Source organism: Ambystoma mexicanum, chromosome 2q (assembly GCF_040938575.1).
Source record: "Ambystoma mexicanum isolate Mex_15411 chromosome 2q, UKY_AmexF1_1, whole genome shotgun sequence".
Classification (NCBI taxonomy): domain Eukaryota; kingdom Metazoa; phylum Chordata; class Amphibia; order Caudata; family Ambystomatidae; genus Ambystoma; species Ambystoma mexicanum.
In genome coordinates, this window is record NC_090924.1 from 465,010,416 (window position 1) to 465,023,110 (window position 12,695).

Consider the following 12,695-nt stretch of genomic DNA (forward strand, 5'->3'; position numbering starts at 1 on the left):
TTCCCTGGACTTGTTGTGGCAATGTTCTGGCAAGGTGAGGTCATGCCATCACTGTGAGGCGTGATGGTGCTCTGGCACGTCAGTGTTTAATCCTCTCCTCGCTCTCTAGCGTGTGGCTGGGAGCGTAGTGATGGTGGGCATGGTGTCACGCTCTGGTGGCTTCGCTGCGCTCTGCTCTCCCTTTATATATTTTCTTTTTGTGTGTGGCTGAGACTCGTGATGGTACGGGCGTATTGATATGCTCCGGGTTTCTCTGCTGTGCCTTGCGAGTGATTTGTTCTTGGGGGGGGCACAGGTCCTGTGCCTGGCTTCGCGCTAGTTTGCTTCTCCTCCCCCACTGTTAGCGCTCCTTACTTGTGGTCGACAGGGTACGGGTCTGCATTAGGCTCAGCGCGCGTGTGCTGCACCTCTCCCTCGTTGGCTCTTCACATACAGTTGGCCCCCCCAAACTGGCGGCGGCCTTCCGTAGTTGCTGGCTTGCGGTACTGCAATGTCCCCGTTCCTGGTTGGCGGTCCGGCGGCGTCTTCGCACTGCTGCTGGGGTCTTCTTTCTTGTGGCGTCTCAGCACACTGCTGGGCTCTTTGCTGCGGGCGACAGGCCTCCTCTGCTGCGGTCGGGTGACCGCTTCACAATTTCAGAGAGCTTCATTTTCCTTGCTCATGTGTCACGCTTGTGGTCTAGCTCCATTCAACAGGGTGCGGCGACCCTCTTCTGCCTCAGGCGTTGTTGCCTGCTCCTTGGGTCTGTGTCTGCTGGGCATGCAGCCCTCTCTGCTGGGTGGTCTTCACCCTCCAATGCTGCTGCACGACGTGAAGTCTCGTCGGCTTAGTTGCCAGTTGTTGCGCTTTGGCACCTGCTGACTACCCTCCTAGGGTAGAACCCAATAATACTCAGAGCCACTGCGTGGTTCAACCTTCTTTATTCGTGCCAACTCCAAAACTGAAACTTTCCTCCCCTCGTCCCTCCCCTTCCGCACTCCTCCTGCCCTGGCGTGTCCCTCTGGTTAAAGGGGCAGCGTCCCTTTTAGGTATAGCAGCAGGTGAGAGCATGGAGGATGACAGGGGCCATTATATACTATTAATGGAGGCGGAGGCCGCACCGATACAGAGGATCATGTCGGGGCTGGCCACAGGCTCAAAGTGACATTTGGGCCGAATGCACGGGGATCACGTGTGTGGGAGAGACTCTAGTTAAGGGAGCAACAGTTTTTTCTGCTGCAGGCCCAATGGTCCCTTGCATTTCCCGAGGGCTGGCACTGCCGTTAGGCCGCCATGGGAAACCATGTTGAGAAGAGAATGCAAAGGGATTCAGCAAAATAAGTGCAAAGAATGTGTTTGGAAAAGGATGAAAGGTGTGGGCTAGATAACTGATTGGAAGGGGCAACGAATATGGAGGAAAGGAAAGAGGTGCAATCTAGCGGGGGTGTCATGAGTGTGTCACGAAAGCAGAGGCTGGGTGGGAGCAGGCATGTTCTACGAGATTGGCTAATGGTCTTTAGGCTGATTGTCAGTGAAAGCTAAATCAGTGTTTCCAATGACTTTCTCACGGTCCCAACAAAATGCAACATCCGTGGGATGTCTCGGGAGGATAGCTCAGGGGCAACGTGCTCGCCTCGGAAGCAAAACAACACAGAGCAAAACAGGTTTGATCCCCGGGTCTGCGCTTAACAACCTCTGGGTATTAAGCGTGTTATAAATAACCTATCATATATAGTTCGGCTGGGAGCGTTTAGTAGTTTTCCGATGGTTCCTCTCCCAAACCTACATTATCTGCTGGCCAACAGGGGTGGACTGGGAACGAAAGAGGCCCTGAAAATAATTTACAAAGTGGCCCCATATAACACATTTTCAGCAAGCCCAACCCTTTTTCCTATGGAAACATTTGGAAACATCACACAAAAGAAGCCCAGTGTAAAGAGGCCCACAGGGAAATTTCCAGAGTTTCCTATAGATCAGTCCATCATTGCTGGCCAATCCCGGCAGCCGCCCACACCCACCACGTTTGGTGCCTAGCCCAAATAGATGTGTCCTTTTAAGCAGTGTGATGACAAATTGACGATTATATCATACGTACATTCCTGTATGAATGGAAGGTTCCAATGAATGGCAGGGGCCTCGGTCCAGGGATGCCCACTTTCCTAAATAAGCCATGTGTCCAGGTGCCGTAACTATGGAAGGAAAAGACGATAACTTTCAGAATCAAAAACACATCTAAGGTACATTTGAATCCACTCCAAGTATATACATGTTTTCATTGTTCAGATTAATTTAAAAAATGCAGATGTACAATTATGGCTAATAACAACACTTGCGAAATGCGCAACAACACAGAAACACTGCAGTTCAAAGCTCATTTGCACTTGCGCATCAGAACAATCACAAGCAAAAATGAGTACTGGTGCATTTTTCTAGGCAATTTTGCATAGGGGTGTGGGCGTGGTTTGGCCCAATAACACCACTTCAAGCCACGTGTGGTATTAAGAGCAGCAAGGAGTGAATGGGCGCGATCCGGCCACTTCCGCAATGTCCTGTGGCAATGCGCAGCCGCACTCTTCCCGAGCATGAATACTGCCGGATACAATTCATGCTGACACCTTGAAATGAAAAAGAAATCAGCAGGACGAGTCCATGCCCGTCGTGTACAATAGAGCTATGCCTTTCTGAAACAGAGAATCAACTGCTCCCACAAGCTTCCGTTCCCAAATTTCACAAACAGATTTTTTTTAAAGTGCATTGGCCGAAGCCACAAAAACATAAATATACCCCATCAGTGGAGTAACTTTGCTGAAAATGTTGGGAGGGGCATGACAACTGAAAGAAAGGGGCAGGTTGGAGGAAGGGCGGACAGTGGCTCTGAGGGAGAACGCTAAATTACTACACCACAAGAGTCCATCTTTCATAAGACTGGTGACGTATCTTTAAAATTCTATTCTTAAGACACTCCAGTTTTCTGAAACATATAACACTACAGTTGGTCTTTAGAATTCACTACATTGACAACAGTGAAAAAGCCCCTCCCCCCTCCTAATGAGGGCCTGCAAGCAGCCTGAAGGTAGCTGGTGTTTGATTATTGCCACCAGGGCACTGACTTTAACAAGCATATAGACATAATACAAAATGGATCCCTGCAAGATTTGAAACGGCACATTAGATTGCTTATTCTGATTTCATTAAATACTTGCAACAGTCTGACTCATTCAAATTCAGGTATGTTTTTCTATGTTCAAATAACCCCAAGCAGTAGCGTATCGAGCGGGAGGTCAGACAGGATATTTGTCAGTGGGGTGCCACTCCCATTCGACACCTCAAAGAGGGTGCCCAACGGAAAAGGTTTCCCACTGGTAGCACAATGTGTGCCAAGCAATTCCTGCTCAGCACGCATATGTCCTGGCAACAGGACACCTTACCCTTCCCGAACGGTACATGTGTTCCACAGCCAGGACAATGTTTCAAGAGCTCTAGTAAGCAGAGGGTCCTCACGTTGCTCTGTGTCAACAGAGTATTGCACTGTGAGCCATTAGGCACTGATGAGAGGGAGGGGGCGACTATTAGCAGGTACATTTGCCCTTTAGAAATGGGAATGGGATGGAGTGATAGAAGTGAGAAGGGTGCATAATATTGCACATTTTATGAAATAAGAGCTATGGCTTTAAAACCCAAGGGCGATTTGTTAGGCGTTAGGCTCACATTAATCTGCATGATGCTATTGTGACTTTGCATTCAGGATGGGGAGAATAAAACTAAAGCCATACTTTCATTCCTCAACATATTTCTATGACAATGTATGTAGTGTACAGTTAGTTTCTATGAAAGGCTAGCTTATTATGTAATGTGGTTTGCTTACAAGGCATTGCCAGAAATAACTATTTAAACACATGAAATGTAAAGCAAAACCTTAATAAATCTCTATATTACTAAACCTAGGAAGATGTGCACAGTTGCTTAAATCAGTTTTACCATTTAACCAAAGTGTGTGATCCTGGGCAATTCATTTAATCAATGGGCCTCATTACGAGTGTGCCGGTCCGAATCAATGGTGCTGGTAAACGTTCCGGCACTGCTGTTACCGGTCCAGCACACTACGAGTGTGCCTGCCGGAGTCGCTGTGCCCGGCAGGTCTGCCCTGCCGGGCACAGCGACCACAGTAAGCAGACTGTAACGGAGGCACTGGCACCGTTATTTACGGTGCTGGTGCCTCCGTGTTCTCCATTCTTGTTGAGCCAAATGGGAATAGGGAATTACATTTACTGGCAACTGACTTCCCGGAACGCCGGGGTCATAATTCCCCCGGTGATTCTGGCAAGCTAAGCGCCAGTAAATATTGCAAGCCTGCCGGCAGCACCCCCAGGCTTACTGCCGGACTTGTAATGAGGCCTATTGTGTCTTATCTGAAGCTCTGTACGTGATTCTGATTTACTTCAAATCTTATGTTAATATATCATGCTATTATAATAAATAATACTAATGACTATAGTGTTTCTCCATATATAACAATAGTGCAATGTAGGTATTGTGCAATACACATTTATTTGCCACTTGGCTTACTTATGGCAACTTATTCTAAAGTCCCTTCCATGGTGCCTCCACGTCTCAAAGACTAATGATGCTCCTTGCAATGTCCTTTTCCGTGAAGTCACTACTGTTGGTGCAATTAATATGCAAATTAGGAGGTTTTCATGTATTTTGCCTCAGAGCGCCTGGACAGAGCTCTAATAGATGACTTTCCTGCCTCCGCAATGATCCTGCAGTTTAATTGTTTTTATGTGTAAAAATGCCATATGCGACTAGTGTTACCAAAAAAGTAGATTGGGGTAGGGTTGGGCGGTTTGGGGGTGTGAATGAAACAATTACACACATTGCATTTCGTGGCTCAACTCACCCCTCACTCTTGCAATGCTGGATTCTCCACTGACACCTAATGTGATTGTCCAAATGTGCCCCCTAACTAGGGTCAGTCCACAGCTCAGCCCCCCAACATAAATACACACAGCTGAGCTCAGCTTGGCATTAAGTAATGAGACAGCGCGAGCCTGGCTGGGCACCTCAGCCAGGCTCAAGCTATCCATTACAAGATCATTGAATGCAGCTCCCCGGCACTCCCACCAAAAGATGGGGGAGACAAAAAGGCATGCCACAAAATTTGGGGGGACTTGTCCCCCCCTCCTCCCCTATAATTATGCCCATGTACCTCATTTCCAATCACACACTTAATTGCATTTAAGAGCACATTAAGCAAGTGAAGCCTTTCCTAAAGCATGGAGACCCATCCCTAATTAAACAAAAAAAACAAAGATGCCTTTAGCACCTATATAGTCCATATTAAAACTAGATTTACGCTCAGTATAGGGCACAAGTAAAAACACTACAAATGCCTGTAAATTAAAACAAAAACAGTTTGAACGGAGATGCAAATTCCAGAACTGCCGCTGCCTTTATGAACATGGTCACCGCAGGCCGGCACCCAAAAGAACCAATAAGAAGCCAAAGGCGCGTTGCCAAGGTCAGACTGCATCCTCCGTGTGTGGGCCAGGAAGGGGCGCTAGGAACATCAACCAGTGGGCAGGGGCAAATCGTATGTAGACTGTCCTCCAGGGACACTAGGGAGCACGGGCACAATCCTGCGCGCAGCCAGTTCAGTGACCCCGGACCTTCGTGGTGGCGGCAGTTGACTAATTCGGATTCCATGAATACCCAGCAGTACTCCATTACCAGGTAATGGCAATACATATTTTTCATACCCAAAGCCTTTCTTCCTCTGGTCAGAGCACTTCAGGCTCCTGAAGCCTTTGATTGCCTTGAGATGGCTACCTTGGGCGAGTTGCTGAACGACGTCCCTCACCGGTCGCCTTCTGACCACGGACACCTCAGCCATTTTGATCCCAAAAGGCAGGGATGAAATTTGGCATGCACTTTCAACCATGTCTGCAAAGGGGCATTCAAGTGTCTGCGCTTCGGCGGGCAAAAGGCATTCTGACGCAATATGCTTCATGGGCGTATTTCACAATGGCAGATTCTTTAAATAAATTCCTTAGCCTGCGGAGCCTTCATTTGGGGAAGTGCAGCGGTGGAATTTCAATATGTTTGCCATTTAGGATCTCCATGATAGTTTCCACCCCCACGCACACCGACAAGGATGCAACCATAGCCCATCTAGCACTCAATGACGCACCCATACAGCCCGCCCGGCCTCTGGAACAGAAGATCACATTCCGCTACGCTGGCTCCATCGATGGAGTTTCATATTTGTACGATACAAGGCAAGGAAGACGTGACAACTGCTCCAAAATATTTGTATTGCATCACAACCTCAATATCCTTACCGCCACCGTCAACTGCAATTGTTTTTCCCCCGCTCTTCCCACATAGCAATATTTTCATCTCGGCAGAGTTTACTGATAAATTATTCCTCACAAAATCCTTCCAAGGCACTAGGTTTTCTCTGGAGACCCACCAGGGTTAGGTCCACGAGAAAGTATAGTTGGCAAAGAGCACTGTCACCGGGGAGGGGGGGGGTGAATTAGTATTCTCAACCAAAGACGCCAAAGTCAGCAACAATTTAAAGAGAATGGGTGCTAAAATATAACACTGGCATAGCCAATTTGAGATATTAATAGCGTTTCTGTATGCAACCTCTCAACTCCGCCGAACATTATCCCAGGTACTCTGGTGCACCCCCTTATTCTAGCTAAAACTTCATCATTAATTGCGGGCTTTCTCCAGCACAGTCCATCCATCATTTACAGGTTACTGTTTTGTTTTCAGGTGCTTATGTTTTTTGCCAAGGCCTGTGCATAATGTTCGGGCTCTGTGTTGCATTTGTGAATTCCTTGCAAACCTCTGCCAATCTGCCACTGCATTATATTTCATGAATCAGGCCATACATTCATTGCTGAGGGCCGAGAGGTCCGTAGGATGTTTTATCGGGCGATATCTAATTCAGGGGAATTTTCCACCCACCCCATACCGGGTATGCACAATTCTGCTCTATTTAATAAAGTTATTTGTATAAATCTGGGACCCCACCCAATTTAATAGAATTGTTTCCCAGAGCTTCCATCCACTTTTGGGACATGAAACACACAGGGTTGCACAGAAGGTCTATTTATTAACAAAACAGAAATAATGGAATGCGATTAAAGATAAACAAATTGTCTCAAAGGCCAATGATGAGGAATAATGAACAAAACACACTAGTCACTTAATTTTTCAATGCTACAGTTATGGAAATGGGGACTTTAGTGATACACACTTCACCAAAGGAATCTATGCATTTAATTCATCCTGAGCGTGGATGCACCATGGATAGGATGCATGAGAGTCCAGGATGGGTCTTCCATTTGTAAAAACAACAAAGTAGTTAAAATAACCCTGCCTATCCACTTCTCGCTACTTCCCCTATATTGAAAATACTACCATCCCTTGCTCGATAGACATGTCGGAATCTCAACAGCATTTGAAACCCAATTGCAACTAACTACTGGACCTTCAGGTATGTGAATAGTTTGTAGAAAAGAAAATGTATGTTCAGCAGTATGTTTGCAAAATTCCCTTCAGTGAGGTTTCTTTTCAATTACCGTGTAAAATGTGCTTTTCTCCCTTTCAGTGGGCACCTTGAACAGCAGAAAGAAATGGACTGTGAATAAGCACCCTTTCCCTTTTAGCTTGAGCAACCCTGCATCAATAAGACAATTCTGCTTCATGGTAAACCCAGGAGTTACGTCAATTATCTTCTTTTTCTAGATAGGCACAATAATAAGATGACCGTTTCAACCGCTGTTAATAGTTATTTCGTGCTAGACTTCATTGCCAGGGAAAAGGGTCAGGTGAATCTCACTGTATACACACCCTGGGACCTAATCTATAAAATGTATCTTTTTCAGAAACACATACACTTCTAAAGTGTTCCCTAACTTCACGGAATGTACAAATAATGTGTTTATTGCCACCACTCAATACTGATAAATATTAGGGCAGGGATTTACTCAAATTCCCTTTATAGGATCACTCCACACAAGATTACTTCTCTTTCGGATAATACTCAAATTCAGATTCCTTTTGGCTGAATCACAGGCAAGTGGGCAACCCCTCTTAAGGGCTGCTTCAACTCCACCACTCCAAGAACAGGTGGTCATCAGCCAGTACAATAGGAGTAGCTTTTAGCCACAGCTTATTGCCTTTCTCCCTTACTGAAGGAAGCCTGGGAGTTTAACTACTTCCAAGGCCTCACTTTCAGGGCTCTGATGAGAATTGAAAATGGGTCCAAAAAGAGAGCAATCTATTCCATCTTCTTCTGTTTGTTATCAATCCTTATTTCTCTCCAACCATGAGTGAGCAGGCGAGTCTCAGTGTCTCTCGATGAGTGAGTGTCCCCTCTGCATGTGTGAATTTGACCTTTTATGGAACATAAAACCCCACCTTTTGAGGTGTCTACGTTTCCTAGGTGTCAGCAATTGTCCTGTGTTTGCATTCTGCTGTATCTGCATGTGTGCATGCTGCGACTGCCCATGCAGTGGATTCATTTGCTGTGGTTGCTGTGCCTGTTGCATTTGCGGCGTCTGTATCTGATACACTGTCTGGTCTTGGGCAAACCCTTACATAGCTTGTGAACTATATGCTGCAGGATAAGCTGTCCTCCCTCTTGAGAAATGACTATTCTGTACAGACACTTAGTGCAATGTGCCCTGTCATACAGGAGGAGCCCTTCTAACTAGCCCCCCTTGGTTGAACCCTCCTTGCACATTGTGATTCACATTCTGTGTGTTCTGAAACCCACCTTGATTATTCTGGAATCCACCCCTGCCTATGTAGCCCATACCTCTGCCTCGTGACATAAACCCATAACCACCATGGTCCATCGGGTGCTGATTAATCGCCTGCGATGTACCTGCTGCTTGTTGTACTCACAGCCCTTCTCCACTTGTCAATACAGCCCCTTCTATGGCGTATTTTGACAATTTCTTCCGAACTAATTTAGCTTCCTCAAGTTTCCTAGCCTCATCTCTATTCTTGTTTTTCTCCTGCAACAGTCGATAGTGATGCACTATTGTCAACTGTATTTCAGCCCATGGCTTGTCCTCCATCCCCACTTGCTTTTTTATTTGCCTCTGTACTCGCTCAGGCAACCCTTGACATAAAATGTGGTAAAACAATGCCACTGTTTTTTCCCACTGCTCTTTCGTTTCAAGAGTACAATGCTCTTGAATAGCCTATATGTAAGCAATAGGATCCTCACCTTCACCTCTTGCTTGTCATAATTGCACCCATGTTCTATATATCCGGATACTGCACCCTAAAACCCCTCCAAATGTCTGATCTACAATTATTAAATGGTGCTCCATCATGCGCTGTGTTCTGTGCCGTCACACTTGAATAGCCTGCTCTCCTCCAAATGTCATCAGCTCGTTCTCCAATAGTAGCTGCCAGGAAACCCTTAATGTCTCCAATGGCCAAAGTAGTTCCTCCTGTCATTTTCTCTAATTCATATATCCATTTTCCCGCACCCGATGTCACTCGGAAGTTTGCATCTTAAATTATCCTTATCCATCTGCGGCCATGGAATATTCTGCAGTCTTGCCTCCCTTCTTGCAATAAGGGAAACTGTAAGCCCTGACCCACAGTCGGCTCCCATTGTCTGCCTATCCATGGTAGGGACAATGGTCCCTTACCGTCTTCTCCCTGGTAACGATCTAAATCTACTCACATATGGCGGTGAGTCTCCTTCGCACTATACGATCATCCTTTGGGATGCTCTGGATAGGTTATGGGATCTGGAGTCCTGTCTGTTGGTTGCTCTAGATAATAAATATACATTATCATGGCCTGGTTCCAAGAAGGAGGGACTTTGTTCTGTGCAAGAAAGGTGTTTAATAACAGTGTTAAAAACAGAGCCTAGAGTGTTATTATTTTATGTTTTAAGATAGTGTTCTGACATAATAGACTCTTCAACATGCTCATTAATGAAACAGCTCTATTGATCTGCGTTATTGAGCTGAGACCATTTACATTGGCTTCCGTCTTTGAATTTGGGAATCTATTATCTATACAGCCTGAGCTAAAATGATTGTACCATTTTGCACCAGGAATTGACGAGCCTAGCACAATCACAACCTGGGCCAGCAGACACTAACCTCCAGAATTCAAGCTATTTGACATGAAGGCAAAGAGGAGAATAGCCAACCCAATGTTTATCCATATACAACATTTATTTTGTTGATTGTAAGTTTAAAATAATTTCTCGCCTGGGTAATTACAGTCTTATTCCTATCTTTGTTAAGCCCAACACCCTCCAATACTATTATTTTTTGCACTTGGCACTCCTTGTTGTAACAGCATTTTTTCCTTATCACAGTATAATTCAAGGAAGAAGGCCTTGTGACACAACATTGAATTGTAAGTACAATAATTCTGTAGGAATTCCAGGATTCACACAGCAGCACTCTCCCAGCCAGGCATTAGAATCTGCTCAATGGCAGGTACCATTTGGTAAATGTTTCTACTGGGTTAGACATATTCAAGGATGCTATTGCATCTTTCAGGAAGATATTGTGGCTGCTACACAACATCCAGGTCCTGCAAGCCAGGACTATGGCAATATTTGATTAAAACTAACAGCACATTAGTTAGCAACTGGCTTTATGACCAGAGGACATTCCCACCCACAGGCGTGAAAATTCAGATCAAACCAGTCCCACTTCTTTTATTATCTAAACCACAAACCTATTTAGAACCCAGCAACCATTCTTCAACCATAGGTTCTCAGCTACCCGCTGGCAATTCAGTTTTTAAGCTCAAATGATGCCACCTGATGCTCTTCTTGTTGGTAGAGCAATGCAAAGATAATGCAACATTGGGTGCGATAGAGCTGGGTCATCACTGATTTAATATTCATCTTCAATGTAACCGAAATGTGTAAGCTCCACTCTAGCGGAGACCTTCAAATGGTTTGCAAACTTCCAATTCTGAATGTTAACTAGGCTGTGAACTAAAATCACTTTAGGAGTTTTAAGATTTTTAAAAGTTGCCTGTGCAGGTGAATCTCCAGGTACCTGACTGTTTTGGCTTTGTCCAACCATTAAGTTGGAGAGTCAATTCTGTGCCAAACCTGACCAACCTTAACAACAGGTCTATTTATGGGCTTCTGTACGGTGGCAGTTCTTGTATTTTTCAAGGTCTCGTCTTCTTGGTTTTGTATGTTTTTAATGCTTTCGAGCAGCTCAAATTTCAGGTTAATATTCTGTTTCAAAAGTTACCTGTTAATGCACAACAATAATGCACTGAGCTTAGATACATCTAGGAAAAGATAGTTTCATACTATGGGCAATTTAAAAAGGGCTGAAGACCAATGGCTATACCCGACAGAAAGGAGAATTAACTATAAGGATTGTTACGCTGAAAACAATGTTGGGAGGAGATATAAGGAGCCAACCTCCATCAACCATCTCCTACACGAGGGACGGCAATCCTTTCAAAATCGCTCCCCAGACAAAAGTATTATCTGTGGTGTAAATACATCCATGAGCAAGCCTAACCTGCCCCTCACCCGGCTAAATTCATCCTCCAATACTCACCCCGTTGAACTTCATGCACCAAATCTCTTCTCAACTTAATTGGCTCTGACCATCCTGTAGTGCCCCCTCTTTTCCCTCATTCGCCCTCTCGGATCCCTATCACTGGAACTCCCTGGCCCCAGAAATGAAGAACCTTTCATAAGGGCCATCTTGAAGATTGCCCTAAAGAACCACCTTCTCCCTCAAGACTGAGCCACAGTCTTATAATGCTCTCAACCACCATCACTGGAGCAGAATGCATATTTGTGTATATATAGATGGAAACAATAGGTTTTTTAAGTCTGTCTTGTGCGGACCCCATTCTCTTTTTCCGGCTCCACCAGTGGGCCATTAATGGCCATGTAAGCCCTCAAACCTGACCATTAACACTGAAAGGACCAGCAGGTAAAGACACCTCCAGGAAGTTCAGAGCCATGTCAGGGGGTTAGGATACTGAAACTTGTTTGCCCATCAACTGTTGAACACACTCCGGCCATGTCCTTAACTATCTTTAGTGCCCTCACCCTGGATCAATATTGCTAAAATCAGGTGCACAAACGTCAGGGACGTGGAATAACAGGCATCAAGCTGAAAATAAATGGAAAAAGGCGACTTGTTCCTGTGGCTCGATGCAGCGAGCGCAGGTTTTTAATACAAATTGAAATACTTCTGTGCCTTAGGATCAGAATTAGGACAGATCAATGTTTCAACCAAAGCTAGTTTCTACGGATTCACAGCCGAAGTCTATCCAGATTCCTGAGGGTCAAACAGCAATATCCCAGACATTCACCCAAGACTCCCTAAATTCAACACACTAGCTGCCAAATCTCACTGAAGTAGGTATGCCTAGGTACATTTCTGGGCGTCTTGAATTTAGCAATGAGCAAAAATCAGTAATGATCCACATCTCACTAGGGACAGTGAAAGGCCAGTGTTAGTCGTGTAGGCAGTGCACAGAGTAATTCAAAGGGCCTCATTCCGAGTTTGGAGATAGCCATGGCGTTATTAGCACTACCACACTTTCAAAATGTTTTCTTTGTTTTCTACCATCCTCCAAAAAATTTGAAATGCATTCCCATGTTTATCCTCTAACCCGCCCCACGGAATTTGCAATGTGTTCTCGTGTTGCGCCATTGTAGTTATAGACAT

At 45.2% G+C, this 12,695-nt stretch overlaps 1 protein-coding gene across 1 annotated transcript in view; it reads right to left on the reverse strand.

Annotated features, from left to right (window-relative positions):
* LOC138569531 (cytochrome P450 3A24-like) overlaps window positions 1-12,695 on the reverse strand; it is a 224,409-nt gene that overhangs the window by 181,687 nt on the left and 30,027 nt on the right. The window contains exon 2 of the mRNA XM_069647587.1: window positions 2,075-2,168. Coding sequence (XP_069503688.1) covers window positions 2,075-2,168 — 94 coding nt within the window. The remainder of the gene's footprint in view (window positions 1-2,074; window positions 2,169-12,695) is intronic.